We start from the raw sequence: 25472 nt of genomic DNA, 5'->3' as shown, positions 1-25472 counted from the left end.
CCTTTATTCTTCCAGTAGGAGGAAGAGAAGAAAAATGTCTGTAGTCAGCATGCTATCTTGAATTGAAGGTATCAAGATGGTGTTTGTTCCAGTTATCTTTTTTGATTTCTGATTTTCGAGATTTGAGGGATCCTAACTAGTCCGTTTGTTCATTCCTTCTTCCTTTCTTTTTGATTTTATTTATTATTTATTAGAGCACAAGCAGAGGGAGAGGAAGAAGGGAGCCCAACATGGGGCTGGATCGCAGGATGCTGAGATTATGACCTGAGCTAAAGGTTTAACTGACTGAACCCCCCCATGTGTCCCTTAACTAGCACTTTAAAGACAGTAGAGGCCTGTTGTTAGGAAAGATAGATTGGCTTGATAACTATTTTAGTTATCTTAGGTTCATATACTGGGTTATTTCCATTGATCATAGAACCACAAACTTGAAGGCTAACATTAACCTGTAAATGAGCAAGATTTTACCAACATTTGAATGTTCTTTGGGGGAATGTCAGATAATGAGGTTTTCATTGGGCTCTTCCAAGGTAATGGTAGAATTGGGAAAGGCATTAACATTTTTGATGGAGAAAGAAATCACAAGTAGGCAGAGAGGCAGGCAGAGAGTGGGGAAGCAGGCTCCCTGCTCAGCAGGGAGCGGGATGCGGGGGCTCAATCCGAGGACCCTGGGATCATGACCTGAGCCACCCAGGCGCCCCACATTAACATTTTTGAAGTGAATTTGCTTAAAATAAGAGCATGAAGCACAACATTTTGTTAAGTTTTGGGTAATGAGTCACTGTGTGGAAGAGGGCAGATGAGGGAGGTCATGAATATGTTTATCCAAATGCAAAAAAGAAGTGTACATTTCTAGGACTGAGAAATACTGCCCAAATTCAAGGGTGACTTGCTTTTGTAAATAAGTTCTGTTGTAACATACCTTGCCCATTCATGTGTGAATTGATCCTTGGTCCTTGACTGCTTTCTTGCTGCAGGGGTAGAGCTAAGTAGTGTGATAGAGACCATGTGGCTTCTAGAGCTTAAAGTACTTGGCTGTCCTGACTGGTCCTTGGCTCAGTCAATAGCAGAATCTTTATCAAAAATAAGTTTTTTGTTGGAATAGTCTGCAGGAACTAAGATATTTCAGTTTAGATTTTAAAAAGAATCCTCAAACCTTGATTAAAGTCACTAGAAAATGATTCATTAGAAGTTGTTTTCAGATGTCAAAAGAATACATTTGTTGTGGTGCCTGCAAGTTCCTGAGGGGAGTTGAAACATAAAGGAGTTTGACTGAGATCCAGGCTATTGTTCAGTGCCTTTGTTTTATATTGATAAGTCTTGAGTAGCCATAGGAAGGGGCACGTCAAGACCGGGACTTCATTTCAGTCACTGAGGTTTAGAGGGACCTGGAGAGTTTGTATAAATAAAGGGTTGTCAGATGAGATTAGATAACATTAGAACACAGCATTTGAGGGGAAGAAGCTTAGATTTCGGAAGAGGAGTTCAGACCTGGCAGGTTATCAGTAGACCTAGAAAAGTGAAAACTATCTAAAGTGAGGGAATAATTTGATGGAACAAACTGACAGGAATCAGCAGCCATTTAAACTTTAGAAAACGAGGTAGGAGGGAGCCAGGACCAGGAAATAGATTGGTGGGATCAAAACCTATATATGAGGGGTGCCTGGGCGGCTCAGGTAAACACCCGACTCTTGACTTTGGCTTGGTTGTGATCTCAGGGTCATGGGATCAAGCTCCATGTCTGACTCCCTGCTCAGTGATTCCAAATTCAGTGGGGAGTCTGCTTCAGATTCTTTCTCCCTTTGCCCCTCCCTGCATATGCCCGTGCGCTCTGTCTCTCAAATAAATAATCTTCAGGGGGGAAAAAAAGCCTAAACATGAGAAAACTTGGTATTTAGAGAGCCCAAATTTAGAGTGCATGCAGCCCTGATCTTGTGACCCAAGTATAGAGAAGGGAGTCATTAGGGAAATGGAAAAGGAGGTCACAGGATAAATTTTCATTCTTTTCCAACATTTTCCAGTGTAAAACCAGATCAAATTTTGAGAATACAGGGAGAATTACATTCCCAATTTTTGGTCAGGAGTTGATATATCTAATTAGAATGAGGGTTGGAACGATACTTGACACTTCCTAATGGCAATGTTGTAGCAGAATTGTTATCAGCTGGGTAAGACAGGTGTATTACTGTGGATCAGACACTCAGTCCTATCCTATAGATCTAAAGATTAAATATTCTCTCTTGATATAAGTTAGACTACTTATAGAAGTTTTTAAAAAGCTTTGAATGGTCTGATATTTCAGCACTGTTTTCTTTTTCTAAAATCCTCACTGTTATAGTGATGTTATACCTGTCTCAACAAATGGTCTTTGAGGGAGGTCCTAGAGGACGGAGTTGGTGTTGAGGGTTGACAACGGGAATGTATAAGAACACTTAAATTTAGAGATAAAATTGAATGGGAGAAAAAGGGGCACCTAAATTAAGAGTGTGACTCTGATTTTGGCTAGAGTCATGATTTCAGGGTTGTGGGGGACCTGCTTGGGATTCTCCCTCTCCCTCACAGCCTGCTGCCTCCCCCCCATAGAAAGAGAAAATAGAAAGTGGATGAAGATAAGCTGTCTCTGCAGTCAGGTGCTGGGTTCACATTAGTTTGCTAAATGTATAAATTTATATTCCATCTACTTCAAAGAGAACTTTGTATCAAAATTAGACACTGGTGAAAATATATTTTATATTTGGATACAGTAAAACTAATAGTTAAATATAGCAGAGAAGTAGATGTCAGTAGACATTTGAGATTTTTGATCTGACAAGTAAGATAAACTTGAGCAAGCTCACTTAGAAGCCAAGGTACTAGATGGGAGAAACATGTTAAATCATCTTTTCTTGATTAAAAAAGTAAGCATGTGGAAACTGGCTGAGTCATTCTCCTGTTCTGCATTCAAGGAGAATATACTTTGGGAATTATTGCATAAGATTTTTTTTTTGGTTAAAGATAATTATTTCTTTAACAGATGGGTAAAACACAATGTTTCTAGAGCAAGTCTTTCATCAGTCTTTGTAAGCTGAGGACTTAGTTAAGGCATTCATTGAAGAGTTAGATGAAATGATCTGTGCCTATTTTCTGAGGATCAGATTTAATAAAGAAATGAGATTTTAGAGAATCTAGAGTAATGGTTAGTTGGAAGCATATAAAGTGAGCCTTGGAAGAGTACTTAACTACTCGGTATTTCTCTGAGTACTACCTTAAATTTCTGCAGTATGTGCATTTTAAAAGGCAGGGTATCTCAGGTAAAAGCTGACTTTTCAGACTGTTGAGAATGTTTAATAAATCTTAATTATATTTCCCCTACCTCATCCCCTACCCCCATTACATACACACATACAACAAACAAAGCTTTGGTCTGCTAGACTATGAACTAATGCTTGATCGAACTTCAGGGCTTTACTATACAAAGTGAAAGTATATGTAGTCAACTGTGGGAAAAAGATGATGTATCTTCATTGCCCTAATAATATAAATTATTATAGAATGGACTTGCAAGTCGCTGAGTGAAGAAGTGCTTGATGGATCCTTTAATGTTATTCATTTAAATGGAGAACGCCTACAGAGTAGGATTTTAATTTTAATAATGGCTAACCCTGTTGAGCAACTTTAGTGTGTTCTAAAAGCTTTATTTTTATGTGATGTTTCTGTGAAATGAGTTTCTGTTCTGTGAATGAGAAACCTAAGGTTCAGAGGTTTAGCAGCTTGTGATAAGATGATGTAGTTGAACTCATACCCATGTCTTTCTGTGCAGAGCTTGTGCAATGCTTTGTCTTGTATGTATTCATTTTAACTTATTCTTAACAAATATCTGTTTTCTCCCAGATAATGAAGATATAGTTTGGAGAAAAGGGAAAAAAATCTAAACAAAAAAGACATGGTGTCTATCCTTAGAGCTTAATCTCTTGTAGGAGAGGGCAGGAGCGGATTTCAGATGGGCAGCAGCCAGGACCTACTGAGAAATTCTGAGAAATTGACCTTTATTTTATACATTCAGTTTGTTGTAAGCACTATAGAATGTGTTGATGTTATTTTGTACCTGGTAGTAATTGAAGCCACAAGTGTATTAAAATTTCAGGTAGTAATTGAAGCCCCAAGTGTTTTAAAATTTCCTGTGACTTTAGCAGACATAGCTTAAATGATCTGATGGGATCTTGACCTAATGGTTGGCAGTATCAACAGGTGGGCACTTCTTTGGGAACTTAAAGGGAAGGACATTTGTACTTCTTCCACAAATGATTTCAGCTTGAACAGCTCTTGTAGCATTAACATCTTAACTGTGTTAAAGGAACTTACATCCTTTGACCTTTGATGATACTGTCACTCTCTATGACAGTCCATTTAAAAATCAAGTATTAGTTAAATGATCAGACAAGTAAATGTCAAAGTACTATAATGAGTGCTTCAAAGGTGAATGACAGTACAGTGAGAGTAAGAAAGAGTAGGTACCAATGTGGCTGGGAGGGTAGGGAAGGTTTCCTCATTAAGTGTTGCTCCAACCGAGATGAATGAGTACACATTAACTAGTGAGGAGACCCTGGTGAAGAGTGTTCCAAGTAGAGGGAACAAGCCCATTTTCAATGCTCTGTGGCAGGAAGCTCAAAAAAGATTATTGTTCTGGAGCAAAGGGCTCAGCGGGGAAGCGTAGAATATGATGAGACTGGAAAGGTGGAGAGGAGTTCCCATATGTGTTTATCCAAAGCATGGGAAGTGAATTGACCTTTTTAAGGGGATATTAGTCACCCGATTAGATTAGTTTTTGAAAAGATAGACATGCACATCCATTTGGATTGTCCTTTGGGTGAGAGATGAAAGTGTTTGGGGCTATGGTTGTGGTTGTGGTTAAAGGAGAAGGAGTTGAAAATATGGGGAAAACTGGATAGAATCCATAGAATTCATCGATAGGTTATAAGGGGTGCCAGAGCAAAAGCTGTAGAGGACTCCCTAAGTTGCTAGTTGACTAACCAACACATTCTGTTTTAGTTACTTTTTAGTCTGTTCAGGTGTTTTGCAATGTTGTAATGGCCAAAGCTTAGTTTCCAGACTTGAAGTTAATATCTTACAGCATTATAGTTAAAATCTTGTCATCTCTGAGTACGGTGCATGTTTTAATCAGTATTCATTTAAGCTTCATTTGTTCATTGCCTGATTCTCCCCCTCCTTAACTGTTTTCTCTTTAAGCAGTTTTATTATGCTTTACTTATATGAGAAATTTCAAAACAAAATTATTTTTTGGTGGAGATTACTGTTAAACCTGAATCCTTTGATTTCTAAAAAGTTTTGAGATATAATTCATATACCATACAAACAGCCAATTTGAAGTGTATAATTCAGTGGCGTTTAGTGTGGTTCTTTAACCTTACCACAATCAATTTTAGAATATTTTATCACCCCCCAAAAGAAATGTACTCATTAGTAGTTATTCATCATTTCTTCCCAATTCCCCCAGTTGTAGGCAGTCCCGAATAGATTTGCCTTTTCTGAACATATTATATAAATGGAATCTTAAAATATCTGGTCCTTTTTAATATGGCTTTTTAAACTCCGCATGTTTTCAAGGTTCATCTGTTTTGTAGCATGTATCAGTACTTCATTCCTTTTTTATGGCTAATATTTTGAATGATTATAACACATTTTGTTTATCCATTCATTTTTTTTTAAGATGTTATTTATTTATTTGACAGAGATCACAAGTAGACAGAGAGAGAGAGAGGAGGAAGCAGGCTCCCTGCCGAGCAGAGAGCCCGATGCAGGGCTCGATCCCAGGACCCTGGGATCGTGACCTGAGCGGAAGGCAGAGGCTTTAACCCACTGAGCCACCCAGGCGCCCCTTATCCATTCATTTGATGGACATTTGGGGTGGTTTCCACTTTTTAAAGGACTTTTATAAATAATGTTGTAGTGACCATTTGTGTATAGGTTTTAATGTGAATATGTATTTTCAATTCATCCAAGTATATACCTGGGAGTGGAATTGCTGGGTCATATTACATATTATTGTGTTTCACTTTTTGAGGAATTGCCAAGCCATTTTCCTAAGCTGCTGTACCATTTTATATTCCCACTAGCAATATATAAGTGTTCCAGTTTCTCCACATCCTTGTTCACACTTGGTATCTGTCTTCTTGATTATAAATAACTAAGTGTGAAATTGTAACTCATTGTGGTTTTGATTTGCATTTTCCTGAGGGCTAATGATGTTGAACTTGATTTTTAAAAGAAAGCAGCCCTTTGATTTTATTGAGAATATAAAAATAGAAATGTTTGATAATTTCATGCACTTGCTTAGAGATCATTAGTTTTGCTGTATTTAAAATTTGTTCTTCTTTTTATCAGTTGTATTCCCTGAACGACTACAAACCACCCATTTCTAAAGCGAAAATGACCCAAATTACTAAGGCAGCCATCAAAGCTATTAAGGTGAGTAATAAATTTTATACTTCTGTTTTCAGAAGAAAATACTATACTAATATTTTAGAAGAAGGATGATTATTACAGGCTATACAGTTAACCATTGAACATTACAGATTTGGTCTGCATGGGTCCACTTACACATGAATTTTTTTGGATAAATTCAGTGCATTACTGTGAATATATATTTTCTTCCTTATGATTTTCTTAACAATGTATTGTCTCCAGCTTGCTTTGTTGTAAGAATGTAGTATTTAATACATATAACATAGAAAATATGTGTTAATTAACTTATCAGTATGGCTTCCAGTCAATAGTGGCTGATTTTGTGGATTGGCAGAAGTTACATGTGGATTTTCAACTGTGCAGGGAATTGGTTAAGGGTAAACTGTGTATTCTCTTACTCTTTGCAGAGTTAATACATATTCATGGGGAAAAACAAAAATGAAAATTAATGATCACCTATGAACTCTCCCATCTAGAGATAAACATTTAACACTTTTGGTAAATATTCTTCTATAAGCTTTGAAGCTATCATTTTTCTTTACTTAGGCAAGATTTTAGATAGAGCCACGTTGTGGAGACTGTGTTTGTTATTTGTCACACTGACTTTACAGAATCTTGGTAAAGGTTCCTAAATAAAAATTAATAGTTTTTTCCTTACTGATTCTATTGTAGATTTGAAAATGAGCCATTATGAAAAACAATTGAACCTCATTGTATATAGGACATTTAAGCTGTGGGAAGAGGCCATAGGTCTTTAGCCATTGCTTTGATACAGAGGTTTTGAACTAATCTATGTTGACTCACTGATCCTTCCGAAAATCTCAGAGAAGGCTTGAACTTTTCTGTAGAGAAATACACATGCACAGTTTTGCCCAAAATTTCTTGACTTTAAGGATCTTTTTTGAAGTTCAACCGTAAATACCTCTTTCTAAGTGGTCCTTGTCTGCAAAGCTAAGGCTCCCTGCTTTAGTAGGGCTGTTAGAATCAAGAATGAATGAGTGCTTATATTTAATTAAACAGGTTTTAACCTGTGGATATTTGGTAATATGTTTCCCTACTGTAAATAAGAGCATCAGCCATAACCAGAAGCACCAATTATTTAAATAAATAATCCTTAAATAATAACATTATCTATTAGATTTAACAAATTCTTATTTATGGAAAGAATTGTCACTAGGAGAAAATTCCGATAGTTGATTTTTCAGTGTTCTGGTGGCCAAAGCTTATTTGTCAGACCTGTAGTTAATTTCTTACAGCATTATAGTTAAAATTCCTGTATTTATATGCAGAAAATCAAAGAGGTGATAAGTGAAAAGTACAGTGACCAGTGAGCATTCAAGCGAGAGAATTCTTTAAAAAAGTGAATTTTCGGGTGTCTGATAGGCTTAGTATAGAATGTTTATTTAGTCTTTTGTGCTTTCTTTATCCTATTTTACATTGTGATCTGATTTTTATGATCGTGATTCTGAGAGTGTGCAAACGTGTATTACCATTTTTAGTCTGTGAAAATAATTGATGCATTTTATATAACTTGAGAATACTTCTAAAAAAATTTCTTTCATTATAGTTGATACATGGTGTTCTAGATTTAAGTGTACAGTATTAGTGATTCAGCCTCTCTATTCGTTATGCTGTGCTCACAAGGGTAGCTGTCATCTGTCACCATACATTGCTATTACAGTATCATTGATTATATTCCCAGTGCTATACCTTTTGTTCCCATGACTATTCATTTCATAACTGGAAGCCTGTATCTCCTCCCCTTAACCTATTTTCCCCATCTCTCCACTGCCCCCTTTCCCTCTGAGCAGAGTATTTTCTAATTAAAATGCTCTATAAAGTATTAACAGCAACATTACTCCTATTTTTCAGATGTGGGAAGGGTCTAAGAGAAAATAAGTAATTTGCAATAGTCAGAATAAATACAGCTAAATTTGAATCCAAGTTTCAATCAAGAGCCTGAACATTATGATATAGTGTACTATTTTGATTTATTGTTAACTGCTTTATATTTTTTAATTTTGAAAATTTAGACATGTTTCAAAATACTATAATGACCACCACATAGTCTTCCCTCAGATTTACCAGTTAACATTTTGCTACAATTTGGTTTATTTCTACACACACACACACACACACACACACACACACACACACACACATATTTTGTGGCTGAATCATTTGATAGTTTCAGATTTCATTCATAATAGCTCTTAATCCCTAGATACTTGAATTTGAATCTCTTAAGAACAAAGACATTTCCTAAGTAACTATATTGTACACTGACCACATGTAAGAAATTTCAGGATCCAGTAAGATCATATATTACATTTATTTGTCTTGTCACGCAGCCATACTCAGCCTTTGTTTTGTTTTTCATACCATTGATATTTTTGAAGAGTGTACCAATTGTTTTGCAGTATTGTATTATTTTAAACTGCATTTAGCACATGTGTAAATTGAGATTTGAGCTGCTTTTTTAAATCAGTTTTAAGTGATACTGTTTTATATTGAGGAAAGTCATTAATTTTTTTATCAGTGATTAGAGACATGATTATTTTAATGGGTGCTTGTTAAAACTGCACACTGTCAGCAAAATCTCACATAACAGCTGTTGGGGAAGAAGGCCTATGTGAATTGGTAAACTTTGAATTAAAGTTTAGTAAGCAGTTTTACTCAGAATTACATGTAGTAAAGTAGCTAGAAGCAAAGAGCACTGTCAAGATGTTTTCCAAAAGGATTTATTATTTAGTACAAATCACTCAGTGTGTAATTAATATTTTGTATGTTGCTTTTAAATGTTTAAGGTAATGCTTACTTCTAAGTAGTTGTTTTGGCTTTTTTATTTAAGTGACTTACACTGTTGAGTAAACTGTTTTTATAGTATGAAAATTATACCCAAGCTTAAACTTGTACATTTTGACTTGATGACTATGAGTAATGAGGTTTTCCTTTCTTTTTGATTTTTGGATTTCTTGATGCAGTTCAAAGGAATGTTCATGTGTCTCTTCAGTCTAAGGGGAGATCCCTTAAAAGTATAATTCCTGGGATCAAAAGTATAAGTAGAAGCACAATTTAAGTTCTTTAAACACATATGCTAATTATGCAGTTGCCATTAAGATATTAAAATTTATTAAGCACAAATTTTAGATATCTTTTGTTCAATTTATAATTTTTTTAATCTGTAATTGCTAATTTGTTCCTTTTTAGGTTTATTCATAGTGTTGTTTCTAAAACTTACACCTGTTTTCTTATAATTGATAGCAGCCTATTACTCATTTTTAATATGTATATTCACTTCACTTCTGTTGATTTGTTTTAGCTAATCCATGAGAACTTTATACATCTCTGTATCTTATTATATATACTTGTTCCACTTTCCAGCAGAAACGAGATAATGGAGTTCAAAACAACTCCCTTGCATATGTTTATTAATGCTATTTTTTGAGTTATTTGATATTTCTAGTATTACCCTACTTTAATGATACCCTTGGAAATCTTTTCCTTCCATGAAAGGAAGAATATGCATCTGCCAGTGTGCTTGTTACAGGTACTTCGCTGTCAACCTAACAGTATGCGAAAGTATGGTTTTATAAGGACTGTGATAAAATTCTTTTGTATTTCATAACACACTTTGGATATACAGTTTGCCCTTCCTTGAACATCGTGTTGTTTGGGGTGCTGATCTCTGTGCAGTCAAGAATCTATGTACAACTTTGGACTCCCCTAAAACTTAATTACTGATAGCCTACTGTTGTCCAGTAACCTTACCTATAATATAAACAGTCGATTAACATCTAGTTTGTATGTTATATGTAATATATACAGCATTTTTATAATCAAGTGAGTCAGAGAAAATAGTGTTATTAAGATTATCATAAGGAAGAGAAAATACATTTACAGTATTGTACTTTGTTTATTGAAAAAAAATCAGCATATAAGTGGACCCACATAGTTCAAACCTATGTTCAGTACTCAGTTGTACTGACCATATATGCACGTCAAGAAACTTTTACTAATTAGGTATCATAGTTAATTGCTTATGAAGGTGAGTGACCTGTTGGTCTCAAAATTCATGATTAAAATTCATTGTTTTGATAGACCTTTGAAACAATGTTAAACCTATGCTTAATGGAAAAACTCAGACCTAATTGAACAGATTTTAAAACTACACTTCATGTTTTTTTTTTTAGTTCTATAAACATGTGGTACAGAGCGTTGAGAAATTCATTCAGAAAGTAAGTATAATTTTCAATATGTACACTAAATGTACTATAATTATAGATAAATGCCTTGTGCTCTATTCTTTTAAATCAACTACTCAGGTTTTGTTTTTGATGGACTGTTCAAAAGTGATTCCATTTATTTTATTTTCTAATTAAGAAATAAGGTGCCTGGGTCGCTCAGTCGGTTAAGGGTCTAACTCTTGATCTTAGCTCAGGTCTTGATGTCAGGGTTTAATTCCCCCATGCTAGGCTCCACCAGTGTGGAGCCTACTTAAGTAAGTAAATAAGTAAATGAAATGATAGTGCTTTTTGGATAATTCTGAAAACAATAACTTTCATTCAGGTAGATGTTCTTGTTAATTTGCAGTGCCATAGTGAGCATCTGTCCCCTGAAAAAAATGGTGTACATATGAATTTTTAAAGTATGTTAATTCTCACTTGTCATTTCAAGCAAAATGCCTAGAGAGCAGCTCTTCTTTTAGATAAAGTGTGGATAAGACATTGCCTACCCGCTACTTCTCTTCTGCTGATTCATTTTGTCTCATCCATTAAGACATTATACATCTCAGCATCTTATTTTATAGACCCGAAGTTCCATTGTCTAGGATAAGTGAGAGTAATGAAGTTGAAAACAGCTAGCTGTCTTATACACATTTGATAATACTTTGTGTAAGCAGAGTCCAAGGTGACTAGATTATAGTTTTTTGCTCTCCTGGTGATCAGTGCCCTATTCATGCCACATTTTTTGGCAGGAGTGCACACAGCTTAAAACTTACAAAATGATACTATATTTGTACTTTACTGTAACTGAATTTAGGTTTTGTACTCTGACCATGTTCATGTTCCTGGATGTAACCAGTACCAGTTTGAGAATCAGTGGTATATGGCATTTAAGGATTCAGGAAGATTGCAGTGTTTTTTAAAAATAGTTGACAAGAAGGAAGGGTATGTGAATCAGTCAGTTGACTGTGTCATGTCGGTAACCTTGAGTAAATCAATTTCGTTAATCTTTCTGTGATTCAGCTTTTTTCTGAAGTCTTGGTGTCTTAGTACTTAGAGTATTAGTAAAACAACTAGTGAGTTTTGAGTTTTTGAGTTGAACAACTAGTGAATTGAGGCTGAGATGCAAAGTAAAATAAAATAATAAGTATGCTGTTTTAGGTAAATCACAGTATAATAGAAATGTTGGTGATTGGAAAATTTCATTGTTCTAAAACTTTTAAAAGTTATTTTAAAAAGTTTCGAATGTCTAAAGCAGTGCATCTTAAACTTTTTTGTGCAGTGGAGTTACCTAGGGATCTTGTTAAAATTCAGATTCTGAATTCACTAAGTGTGTCAAGGGTCTGAGAGTCTGCATTTCTACCTGTTCTTAGAGGATACTTCAGCTGTTAGTTTAGAAACCACAATTTGAATAGTAAGGGTTTAAGGGATAAACATGAATTTACCAGTAAATGTTTTTTACTGATTTTTATTTAGAGCAGGGGTACTTTTAATAAGATATTTCAGAAACTTAAACCTTGGGTGAGCAGAATTCTCTCCATTGTGAGATAATTGTAGAATCAGTCTGGAAAAGCAAGTCGGTATTGCGGGGGTGGGGAGATGAAGTTAAAAAAGGTGGAATTTTATCTCTCTTTATAAGACATTCCAAGGTATAACATTCCACATAGAAATAAGAAACCTGTTGAAAGGAGAATCCTCATACAGTATGTACAGTTCGGAACTGTTCAAATATAGTCATTATATGAAGTGCTCCAGTGGCCATATTTTAAATAGAGTTCTTAGTAGAGACAGTAAGACAAACTTAAACCTAACATAGTATGAACAACTTTATGCCTTGCCCGTGCAGTCTGAAAGTTAGAAGTCCTAGGCATGCCATCCTCTGTTTAGAATGTATAATCTTCAGAGGTAATTTCTGGCACAATATTTTGATCTTTCTCTTAAGAGAAATACTTCTCAGTCAGGTTTAGAGAAGCTTTGTATAGAGTCTCGTTTTCATGGTCTTATGGAGTTTCACTTTTGTCTAGCCCTCCACATTCTTCGGTCATTATATACTGAGTTCTAAGTTTCACCTAGTTTCTCCACAGCCTAAAAGAGGTTTGAAATGGTATCTTTCATCGTTAAGAGGTTCATCCACATTTCTGTTATGTCATAGTGAATGAGGTAAACGATCTATACGGCTCTTCCATCATCTGTACAGTTGGTCACAGTCCAACAGCTTACTGTTGTACCTTAAAGTCTGCCTTAGAAGGATACCTTGCTGGCTCAGTCAGTAGAGCATGAGACTTTTGATCTTAAAGCCTCACTTAGAACCAAAGAGGAATGACATTGCCAGTCAGTGTCTGGGCAGAAATTTGAATACTTTACCCCTACCCTGTTTAAAACAGAAATTCAGCAGTGGGTTAGTTAATGGTAAATTGAGTTGCGTGAGTGCATTTTTAAGCTATTTTGTGAAAATTGCAGATTCATGTGTCATTTAATCAATAGATGATGCTTGCATTAGATTACAGTAAAGAGAGATCCCATATACTCTTCACCCAGGTTCCCCCAATGGTAATGTCTTGATAACATAAGTACTACAACCAGGACATTCATATAGTCCACCAAACTCAGATTTTACCAGTTTTACATGCACTCATTTGTGTGTATGTATATTTAGTTCTGTGCAATTTCATCGCATGTATTGATTCATAAAACCAGCACTGTAGTCAGGATATAACATAGTTCATCACCCCAAGGAGCCATCATGTTCCTTCTCCTTTTTATAGAGCCACCTTCTACTCTCTTCCTCGCCCCCCCGCCAGCTCCTGAGGGCATTAGTCTGTTCTCTAATTTGCCATTTCAAGAATGTTATATGTAAATATAGACTTTTGAAATGGGCTTGTTTTGTCAGTATAATTTTATTTAGATCCATCCAAATTGTGCATGTGTCTAATGGCTCCTTCATTTTTAAGTGATGTTCCATTGGTATGGATGTACCACAGTTTATCTAGCCATTCACCCATTGAAAGCCATCTAAATCATTTCCATTTGGGGGGAGCTTTTATTAATAAAGCTGCCAGGAACATTTGTCTGTGGATTTTTGTGTGAATAAAAGTTTCCATTTCTCTGGGAACGTAAGTACATGTTGTTTCATAAGAAACTGCCACTCTTTCCTAGAATGGTTGTACCATTTTACATTCCCACCAACAGTGTATGATTGATCCAGTTTCCACATTCTTTGCCATCATTTGGTGTTACCACTTTAGCTATTCTAATAAATGTATAGTAGTGTCTCATTGTGTTTTAATTTGCATTTACCTAATGCCTGATGATGCTGAACATGTTTTCACATGCTTCTTTGACATTTTCAGTGAAATGTCTCTTCATATTTTTGTTCATTTTCTAATTGGGTGGTTTTTTACTGTCAAGTTTTCAGAGTTCTTAATAATATTCTAGATGTAAGTCCTTTGTCAGAGAGATGGTTTGTAAATATTTTTTTCTTAGTTGGTAGCTTGTCCTTTCTTTCTTTTAACACAAGATCCAAGGTCTTTTGCAGAACAAAGATTTTATTTTAGTGTTGATGAAGTTCCAGATTGTACATAGTTTTTTTAATACCAGAGGAAACCTTTTTTTTCCTCTTTCCTAGTCTCACTGGAACTTTACTGTGGGCGGGGTGGAGGGGGGCAGATAAAACACTAGTAAAAATGCTGCAGTACTGATGATGGTAGGGAACCAGAAGCCCACTCCACCTATTTTGTTTTTTGCCCCATAACCCTTGACACCCTTGCATAGATGCTTTGTTTCTGTGGAACCTAATTTGTAAAACCCCTGAATTAGAGTATTGTTTGTAGTAGGAAATACTGTTTTAACAAATTTATGAAAAAGTCTGTTTGTCATGTACATTATATGTAGTCAATTGAAAGATCTAAGAAAAATGTGAAGGATTATTTAATGATGTTGGCTTATAATTTTGGGTATCCTCTAGTCCCAGAACACCATATATTAGCTTGTCTATACTTTTCCTTCACCCATCATAGACAAATAGTGCAAAAAGAGGAGAAATATTGTAGCACTTTGGTACTGTGTTATTTGTGAGTCTGTGTTTAGCATGAGAGATTTATGGAGGAATGAATGAGAGTAATAAATGAAAAGGTAAATTAATAGTGGAAGATGATTTCCCATAGGTGAGGAAAATTGCTTGAAAGGTTACTCTGGCTTCTTGCTTCTGGTGTGGGGTATGCAAAGATTTAGGTAGTTGGCCACAGATAGTTTAAAAACAGTAAATTTTCAGATTCTCACTTGCCTTATGTACTTCTTACTAAACTCTGCTCTGGGGTATTTTTGATCAGTTCTTCATCCCATATACCTTAAATTGACACTTTAAATGTATCTTGAGCTTTTCATTGTTAGGCATTAAGAGAAGGTTTTGTCTGTTGTGTTTTAAGAACTCAAGGAAGTTTATATAAATGTTTCTTTTTATATGAAATGTTTGTACATGTATACAGAAAAGTGCGGAAGACATAATATGCATAGCTTAATTTTTTAAAGTTACCTGTATAACCACCACTCAGTGCAAGACATGGAACTTTGACTGAAGTCTCCCAGGTTCCTCTCCTTGATCATACCCCTCCCCAAGTAATACACAGTCTGAGTTTTATGTTAGTCGCGTTCTTGTTTGACATAGTATTACTCTTTAAGTCTGCATTCTTAAAGCAGTTCAACCTGATTTTCAGTTTTGCATAAATGGAATCCTTGTTACATATTCTTTAGTGTACAGTTGTTTTTACTCAGTATTACATGTTTAGGATTCATTCCTGTTGATTATAAAAGTATTTGTTTCTTTTCATTGGTATATATTCCGTTATGTGAATAACTGCTGCTTATCTGTTCTGTTGATAGACATTGTGTGTGTGTGTGTGTTTGTATGTTTTCCAGTTTTTGGAGTTATGAATACACTTACATATTTATCCTGGTGTGGTTTCTATTTCTGTGGGTAGTAGGATATGTATTTCTTTAAGTTGGCTAGATAATTCCAAATAAATTTCGTAATGGTTGTACTAATCATACTCCCACTCTCATTCAGTGTGTGTTTGTGTTGCTCCCATCTTTACCCACACTTAATATTGTTAGACTCTAATCTATTAAGTCTTAGTTAAAGATTATTTTTAAAAAATACTATCCTCATTTCACCTTTACTTAAGGAGTTAAATTCCAGCCAGCTTTATATCTTCTTTGTCAGAATGTTTTTTAGATTCTTAAGGACTCATCAAATAGAATGAATTTCTTTAGTCAAAGAGCAAAATGACCTTTTATCAAACCGAAAAATATTAGGTTATTATTAGTTACAAACTGTTATTACTTTTCTTCAGTTTCAGTATTATCACATCAAGGTTAATCTGAAATATTTTACTAAGCTGTACATTAAATTTGGATTTGTTTAGATTTGTTTCATCAGGAACTGGGATAATACTTTTTTTTCTTCCTTGTCATCTCCCTTCTATAGTTATATCATGATACATTATGTCAGTGAAGTATCAAAGCCCTGTCCACCTCTTGCTTCCTTGCTTGGGTGCCCACAACCCTCTAAGTATAAAGAGGGAAGGAGTTAGTGATTCCCTGTCATCCCTTTCAGCTTCACACTTTTAGGAAAGCTTGAATCATCAGAAGTCTTGAAAACAACACAAAAACAGTATGTTTGCCATCTTAAAAGAAAAATACCACTTAGTCTTTCCACTTATTTTGTAGCTCTAAGTTCTATAGTTAAATGTGATTTCCTTAAGTAACACGTAGATACAGGTTCAGAGTCAGTAGTGAAGATCTCGCAGGCTCAATTAAGGGTATTGTATGTGTTTAGTTCTTGTTGAACCTTCCTTCCTGATCTGTATACCTTTATTTCCTTGTCTTGTCTTGTTGCGTTATCTAGGACTTCCAGTATGATGTTGAAAAGCAGTGGTGGGGGGCAATCCATTCCTGGTTGTCACCCGTACTTAGTGGGACAGCTTTCAGTTTGTCATCAGTGAGTGTGACGTCAGGTTTATAAAGCCTGTACCTCTGGACCGTGGCCTTACACATGCTTCTCAGTGTTTCTTGCTCCTCCTTAGGCAGGACAGGACGGCTGCATTTTCTTTACACTAGGTCAGTGAGGCTATTGTCAGTACCATTCAGCGCTTTGCAAGTACAGTCACATGCTCCTGTATTTACCATTGTAGCTCTACTTCCTTTAATGTTAACTTTTGTATTTTTTTGTGAGAGAGAGGGAGCGAGAACAAGTACTCCAGAATGCGCGAGCAGGGGTGTAGGGACAGAAGGAGAGGGAGAAAGAGAATCTTAAGCAGGCTCCATGCCCACTGCCGAGTCCCTCGATCTCACAACCCTGAGATCATGACCTGAGCTGAAATCAAGAGTTGGATGCCCAACTAACCGAGCCACCCAGGTGTCCCTAATGTTAACTTTTAGAGCAGAAAGTGGCAGCGAAAATTCTAATAACAAAATCATTATATAAGGTGTGTTTATAAATTGCAAAGTATGTGGTCCAGGTCACCTAGAGAGGTTTTTTTGCCAAAAAACTCTTGACTTCTAATGGTGTTCATGTAATAGCTTGAATAACCTTAGAATGAAAATCACATAATATGTTTAAAAGTGGATTCTCCCTATGTTATTGACTTTCTCTCTACAAAACTGTTTCTGCAGTAGAAGAAATTGAAAATTACTAGGATGTAGTTTAAAGATGATATTAACTGAAAACTTAATATGACATGACTTTATTATTATTATTTAAAGAGTAAAAATTCCTCATACCAGTGGAGAGTCCTAGGGATTCTTGTATATTCAGTACTGATAGAACTTGAAGAGGAAATTGAAGAAACATTTCAGGTTCTTGGTCTTAATTTTTCCTTAAGTTTCTAGTTGGTGACTCAGCTAAGTTTACCAATTACTAAGTTATTTTAAAACATGAAGTCATACTTAAGATTTTTCCCCCCATTCTATGTGGCAAAAATGCCTACTCTACAAGTGAGGGAAAATCGTTCTACACATCTTAATATAGGTATATCTGAAGATACTGTGGATGAAGAAATTTTTTTTCCTCCCTTAGGCCTTATAGTTTATCACTAAACTGCTAATATATGTTTGAAGCTTTCAGAATCTTTACAGTAGGCCCCAAAAGGTCCATTTATTATTTTGTGCACTCATGATTCTTCTGTGTTGTGAGTTTGTAACCTGAGTTTTTGTTATAAATCAGTGAGAAGGATGTATTTTTTTTAAATTTAGTACATTCATCACTTACCATTCAGTATTTTTTAAAAGATTTGAAAGCGAGAAAGCATGGGGGAGGGGAGCAGAGGGAAAGGGAGAGAGAATCTCAGGCAGACACCCTGCTGAGTGCAAAGCCTCACCCAGAGCTTAATCTCAGAACCCTAGGTCGCAACCTGAGCTAAAATCAAGAGTTGGACACTTAATTGACTGTGCCACCCAGGCGCCCCTCAATATTAATTTTTAAAGCTCTTATAAGCAATTTAAAAATCCTGTTGATTCTCGGTCTCAAGGTAATCATGTATATGAAATAATTTATGTCCATTTTTTTTGTCTTTGGCAAAATTAAGATGCCAGTAAATCAGGTCAATCAATAAATATTAATCACTTATCTATATTTGTGGCATTAGGGACTAGATAAATTTTAACAAAGTTGATGTCCTGCTTTTCATTAAATTTTAAGTTTTCTTTACTGAGATAAATTATTTGCTCAGTTAGGTTGATATTTCTTTGAATGTATGGTAGTCAAAGGAAGATAACCTTGGCCAGATACATGAACTGAAGGATGAATATGCTAGATGTTTTAGGAACATGAGGGAAAACTATTTCAGGCATTCAAGAGCCATAACTTACAACAGAGCAGATATTTTGAACCTTTAGGTAGGTTAAACTTAAAACTTCAGTATCCAAACACCAGCATTATTGCCCTCTTACGAAATATTTCAGGTTTTTAACAGTCAGAGTGTTATAATAGATACTTGTGAATTGATGCTAAAGGTCTTTGTATTTTCTTGATGTAAGTAAAAATCTAAGGATAAGGTTCTTAAGTATTTGAAGAAACAGATGAAGTATAGTAGATGAACATCATCTTGTCTTTTTGCAGAATGAAATCACTCATTGTCTCAGGCAAAATTGCCATTAGAAACATGTATGTGTGTGTTAGGGGTAGATTGAGGATCCTGTTCTCACTGGTACTCGGGTTTCCAAGGATTTTTCAAGAATATAATTGTGCTTTAGTGCCATATGTGATTTCTAGGAAATTACTTTGGGTGAGATACTTAGCTAATTACACCCAAAAGTTGAAGCTGCTTTTTGCAGCTATAATTTCATGTTAATTAACATAAACTTGGAAAGCAGGTTTCTTACACTTCTGGATATGGTGACAAACCAGGAGCAGTAACCTTGATACTAAAAGGATTCTTCATTATGCTTCCCTAACCAGATAGGCTAGAAGAAAAGCTTGTGGCAAGAAAGTAGGAGGTATTTTCCTCAATTTGGGTGGTGGATAAGAAGGTTGAGAAACATTTATCAGTGGAGTAGCTAAAAAATAGGATAGATTCCTGGAATCATAATGGTTGTGTCTTATCTTTCTTATAGATGGGGTATTTGAGGAAACTTTTGAAACTCTGGGCTCGGTATATTTAGAATATTACAGTGTTCCTCATTAGTACAGAAAACTTTTTGTAAAAGGTTTTCAGATGATTTCTAATGAGTATGTTGGCAATGCTTTTTCTAGAGCCCTTTCCTGAATTTGTTGTTTTCCTTGTCTGTGACATTTCAAAGTCATTAAACAATTTTTTTAGGGGGGTGGTTATAACGGTACCTTATTTATCCTTTTGGCTTTTGTCACTCAAGCCAGTTATGCAATACTGTTTTGGAACGTAGGTGATTGGCAGTTGAATTGGGTGAATGGAACAGCCAAAGTAGATTAAAATGCCATTCCAGAGACAGATGTCTGAACATTCATTACGTCTACATAAGCATTGTTTTTGTATTTGTATAGGATTTATAATAAATGCTGCCTTCTCATTCCTTCCCTTCCTATTCTTTGTTCCATCAGTGTAAACCAGAATACAAGGTACCTGGACTTTATGTTATTGACTCCATTGTACGACAATCTCGACATCAGTTTGGTCAAGAAAAGGATGTGTTTGCACCCAGATTTAGTAATAACATCATTAGCACTTTCCAGAATTTATATCGTTGCCCTGGGGATGACAAGGTATGCTGGCTTTTTTTTTTTTTTTTAAAGTTGATATATTACCCTTTGCTCTTAATGAGACTAGTTTATCTTAACTATGATTTTATGTTACTATTTCCTCCTAGTAATTCTGAATTTGAATATTTAGTTATTACACTATCCACATTCTGAGATTCTTAGCATCTTAAACAAAAAATGGAGAGATGTAGTTGATTTGGCTGTTTTTTTAATTTATTGAAGCAATTGGTGATAAAGAAACTGGCTATAAATAAGCTTTTGAAATTAGACTGAAAGCTTATTTATTCTCACACGGAACTAATTTCGTGCTTTGATTATTTGAACTGATATTTACCTATTTAGTGTCTATGGAAAATGGATTTGCTAAGCAGTTAGCAGAAAATAACTGCATTTTATTTCATTTTTTAATTTTTAAAATTCTAACCTTTATTTCATTTTTTTTACAACATGCATTTATTGAACCCCTTCTGTATATTAGGCATTCTTTAAAGGAATTCATAGTCACACAGTAAATTTTTTTTAATTAACGTATAATGTTACAGGGTTACAGGTCTGTGAATCATCGGTCTTACACAGTTCACAGCACTCACCATACCATATACCCTCACCAGTGTCTATCACCCAGCCATCCTAGGCAACCCTTAGTTTGTTTCTTGAGATTAAGAGTCTCTTACGGTTTGTCTCCCTCCCTGGTCCCATCTTGTTTCATTTTTCCTTCCCTTCTCCCCATTGACCCCCATCCTGCCTCTCAAATTCCTCATATAAGAGAGATCATAATAATTGTCTTTCTCTGACTGACTTATTTCACTTAGCACAATACCCTCTAGTTCCATTCAAATTATAGCAAATGGCAAGATTTGGGGGTTTTGATGGCTGCATAGTATTACACACACACACACACACACACACACACACACCATATCTTCTTTATTCATTCATCTGTTGATGGACATCTAGGTTCTTTCCATAGTTTGGCTATTGTGAGCATTGCTGCTATAAACATTTGGGTGCATGTGCCCCTTTGGGTCAGTACATTTGTATCTTTAGAGTAAATACCGAGTAGTACAATTGCTGGGTAATAGGGTAGCTCTATTTTCAAGTTTTTGAGGAACCTCCATACTGTTTACTAGAGTGGCTGCACCAGCTTGCATCCCACCCAACAATGTAGGAGGGTTCCCCTTTCTCTGTATCCTTGCCAACACTTGTCATTTCCTGACGGGTTAATTTTAGCCATTCTGACTGGTATGAGGTGGTATCTCCCTCTGGTTTTGATTCATTTGGTTCTGTTCTTTGCAGAAATGTCTGTTCATGTCTTCTGCCCATTTCTTGATTGGATTATTTGTTCTTTGGGTATTGAGTTTGTTAAATTCTTTATCAATTTTGAATACTGGCCTTTTATCTGATATGTCATTTGCAAATACCTTTTCCCATTCTGTCAGTTGTCTTTTGGTTTTGTTGACAGTTTGCTTTGCTGTGCAAAAGCTTTTGCTCTTGATGAAGTCCCAGTAGTTCATTTTTGCCCTTGCTTCCCTTGCCTTTGGTGACGTTTGTAGGAAGAAGTTGCTGCGGCTGAGGTCAAAGAGATTGCTGCCTGTGTTCTTCTCAAGGTTTTTGATAGATTCCTGTTTTACACTGAGGTCTTGCATCATTTTGAGTCTGTATTTGTATGTGGTGTAAGGAAATGGTCCAGTTTCACTCTTCTGCATGTAGCTGTCCAGTTTTCCCAACACCATTTGTTGAAGAGACTTTTTTTTTCCCCCATTGGACATTATTTCCTGCTTTGTCGAAGATTAGTTGACCATAGCGTTGAGGGTCCATTTCTGGGCTCTATTCTGATCTGTTGATCTATGTCTGTTTTTCTGCCAATACCATACTGTCTTGGTGATTGTAGCTTTGTAGTAGAGCTTGAAGTCTGGAACTGTGATGCCGCCAACTTTGGCTTTCTCTTTCAACATTCCTCTGGCTATTTGGGGTCTTTTCTGGTTCCATATAAATTTTAGGATTATTTGTTCCATTTCTTTGAAAAAAGTTGATAGTATTTTGATAGGGATTGCATTAAATGTGTAGATTGCTCTGGGTAGCATAGACATTTTCACAATATTTTTTCTTCCAAGCCATGAGCATGGAACATTTTTCCATTTCTTTGTGTCTTCCTCAATTTCTTTTATGAGTACTTTACAGTTTTCTGAGTACAGAGTCTTTGCCTCTTTGGTTAAGTTTATCCCTAGGTATCTTACGGTTTGGGGTGCAATTGTAAATGGGATTGACACCTTAATTTCTCTGTCTTCTGTCTTGCTGTTGGTGTACAGAAATGTAACTGATTTCTTTGCATTGATTTTATATCCTGACACTTTACTGAATTTCTGTAAGAGTTTTAGCAGTTTTGGAGTGGAGTCTTCTGGGTTTTCCACACAAAGTATCTTATCATCTGCAAAGAGTGAGAGTTTGGCTTCTTCGTTGCCAATTCAGATGCCTTTTATTTCTTTTTGTTGTCTGATAGCTGAGGCTAGGACTTCTAGTACTATGTTGAATAGCAGTGGTGATAGTGGACATCCCTGCCATGTTCCTGACCTTAGGGGAAAAGCTCTCAGTTTTTCCCCATTGAGAATGATATTCACTGTGGCTTTTTCATAGATGGCTTTGTTGATATTGAGGTATGTACTCTCTATCCCTACACTTTGAAGAGTTCTGATCAAGAAAGGATGCTGTCTTTTGTCAAATGCTTTTTCAGCATCTATTGAGAGTATATGGTTTTTGTCTTTCTTTTATTAATGTATTGTATCACATTGATTGATTTGCGGATGTTGAACCAACCTTGAAGCCCAGGAATAAATCCCACTTGGTCGTGGTGAATAATCCTTTTAATGTACTGTTGGATCCTCTTGGCTAGCATTTTGGTGAGAATTTTTGCATCCATGTTCATCAAGGATATTGCTCTGTAATTCTCCTTTTTGATGGGGTCTTTGTCTGGTTTTGGGATCAAGGTAATGCTGGCCTCATAAAATAAATTTGGAAGTTTTCCTTCCATTTTAATTTTTTTGGAACAGTTTCAGGAGAATAGGTATTAATTCTTCTTTAAAAATTCCTCTTGGAAGCTCATCTGGCCCTGGTGTCTTGTTTGTTGGGATATTTTTGATGACTGCTTCAATCTCCTTACTGGTTATGGGTCTGTTCAGGTTTTTTATTTCTTCCTGGTTCAGTTTGGTAGTTTGTATGTCTCTAGGAATGCATCCATTCCTTCCAGATTGTCAAATTAGCTGGTGTATAGTTGCTTGTAATATATTCTTATAATTGTTTGTATTTCTTTGGTGTTGGTTGTGATCTCTCCTCTTTCATTCATGATTTTATTAATTTAGGTCCTTTCTCTTTTCTTTATGATAAGTCTGGCCAGGGGTTTATCAATCTTCTTAATTCTTTCAGAGAACCAGCTCCTAGTTTCGTTGATCTGTTCTACTATTCATTTTGTTTCTATTTCATTGATTTCTGCTCTGATACTTACTATTTTTCTTCTTCTGCTGGGTTTAGGTTTTATTTGCTGTTCTTTCTCCAGCTCCTTTAGGTGTAGGGTTAGGTTATGTATTTGAGACCTTTCTTGTTTCTTGAGAAAGGCTTGTATTGCTATATACTTTCCTCTCAGGACCGTCTTTGCTGTTTCCCAAAGATTTTGAACAGTTGTGTTCTCATTTTCATTTGTTTCCATGAATATTTTAAGTTCTTCTTTAATTTCCTGGTTGACCCATTCATTCTTTACTAGGATGCTCTTTAGCCTCCATGTATTTGAGTTCTTTCCGACTTTCCTCTTGTGGTTGAGTTCTGGTTTTAAAGCATTGTGGTCTGAAAATATGCAGGGAATGATCCCAATCTTTTGGTACCGTTTGAGACCTGATTTGTGACCCAAGATGTGATCTATTCTGGAGAATGTTCCATGTACACTAGAGAAGAATGTGTATTCTGTTGGTTTGGGATGGAATATTCTGAATATATCTCTGATGTCCCATCTGGTCCAATGTGTCATTTAAAGCCTTTGTTTCCTTGTTGATCTTTTCTTAAATGATCTGTCCATTTCAGTGAGGGGGGTTTTAAAATCCCCTACTATTATTGTATTATTGTTAATGTGTTTCTTTGATTTTTGTTATTAATTGGTTTATATAATTGGCTGCTATCGTGTTAGGGGCATAGATATTTACAATTGTTAGAGCTTCTTTTTGGACAGACCTTTAAAGTAGATACAGTGTCCTTCCTCATCTCTTATTATAGGCTTTGGCTTAAAATCCAATTTGTCTGATACAAGGATTGCCACCTCAGCTTTCTTTTGATGTCCATTAGCATGGTAAATTGTTTTCCACCCCCTCACTTTAAATCTGGAGGTGCCTTTGGGTCTAAAATGAGTTTCTGCATTTTAAAATTCTTTTATTGTGGTAGAGTTTTAGTAGTGCGGGTAACCACACTAGTAAGTCTTCTAGATCTGAATGAATAAATATTCTGTACCATGTAAAAAGACTTTGGACCCTGAAAGAGAATAAAAAAGGTTTCTTTATATATGCTCAAAGATATTAGAAATTTACATATTTTGGGATACTGATTTGGAAATTTTGTTTACTCCTCTCATAGGATCGAGTGCAATAATAAAGTTTTAAAAAGTCATGTTAGGGGCTGCCTGGGTGGCTCAGTCAGCTGAACTGAAGCAGCTGCCTTCATTCAGTTCGGTTTTGATCCCTGGGTCCTGGAATCGAGCCCTGCATCGGGTTCCCTGCTCAGTGGAGACCCTCTTTTCTCCCTCTCCCTCTACCTACTGCTCTGCCTACTTGTGCTCTCTATCTCTCTAATAAATAAATAAAATCTTTAAAAAAAAAGTCATATTAGATAAGGACTTTGTCTTGAAGTTTGTTATTTGTTTAAAACATGAAGTTAAAATCACCTGACAGTATAGCTTTGGTGCTGAGGTAAATCCTGATCACCTCAGCAGCTTATACAGTCTGCAGGCAGACCTCTCCGTCGATCTCATTAGACCTCACATAGAAGCTGAAACCTAGTTGCCGTTCCTTTCTTCTATGAAATGTAGCTCTCATTTATCTTGTGTATTTATCAAAATGAACATTTTTCTTTCAAGTGTATTAAGATTAGCAAATCAGAATTACAGAAACATGATTTCAGGGGCGGGAAGTACTACAGTAAAAGTATTTTAATCTATCCTTCCCATCCACTGTTTGAATAGTCTCTGTGAAATGACTGTGCTGTTTTGCAAGCAAAAAAATCAAAGTGTCATTTTTCTTTTTTTCTTCTAGAGTAAAATAGTGAGAGTATTAAACTTATGGCAGAAGAATAATGTGTTTAAGAGTGAGATTATTCAGCCTCTTTTGGACATGGCAGCAGGGATTCCTCCCCCGGTTGTCACACCTGTTTTGGCCAGTACTACTGCTGCTATGAGCAACACCCCAGGTATGTTACCTTGATAGAGATTTGTTTTCTAAATATTCTCCCCCCCCCTCCCCACCCGGTGATTATTCATTTATAAAGTAACAATTTGACAGTGTAGGAGAATATATCTAGCATTA

The 25472-nt window shown here is 35.8% G+C and overlaps 1 protein-coding gene across 4 annotated transcripts in view; it reads left to right on the top strand.

Annotated features, from left to right (window-relative positions):
• LOC111158678 (SR-related CTD associated factor 8) overlaps nt 1–25472 on the top strand; it is a 90301-nt gene that overhangs the window by 28460 nt on the left and 36369 nt on the right. For all 4 annotated transcript variants that reach the window (XM_022520878.1, XM_022520879.1, XM_022520877.1 and 1 more), the window contains 4 exons: nt 6382–6465; nt 10656–10700; nt 19759–19920; nt 25203–25356. In XM_022520878.1, coding sequence (XP_022376586.1) covers nt 6382–6465; nt 10656–10700; nt 19759–19920; nt 25203–25356 — 445 coding nt within the window. The remainder of the gene's footprint in view (nt 1–6381; nt 6466–10655; nt 10701–19758; nt 19921–25202; nt 25357–25472) is intronic.

The sequence above is a fragment of the Enhydra lutris genome, unplaced genomic scaffold (assembly GCF_002288905.1).
Source record: "Enhydra lutris kenyoni isolate GAN:26980312 unplaced genomic scaffold, ASM228890v2 scaffoldscaffold62, whole genome shotgun sequence".
Lineage (NCBI taxonomy): Eukaryota > Metazoa > Chordata > Mammalia > Carnivora > Mustelidae > Enhydra > Enhydra lutris.
Note: the sequence above shows the minus strand (reverse complement) of the source record. Positions and strands in the feature narration are given on the sequence as shown.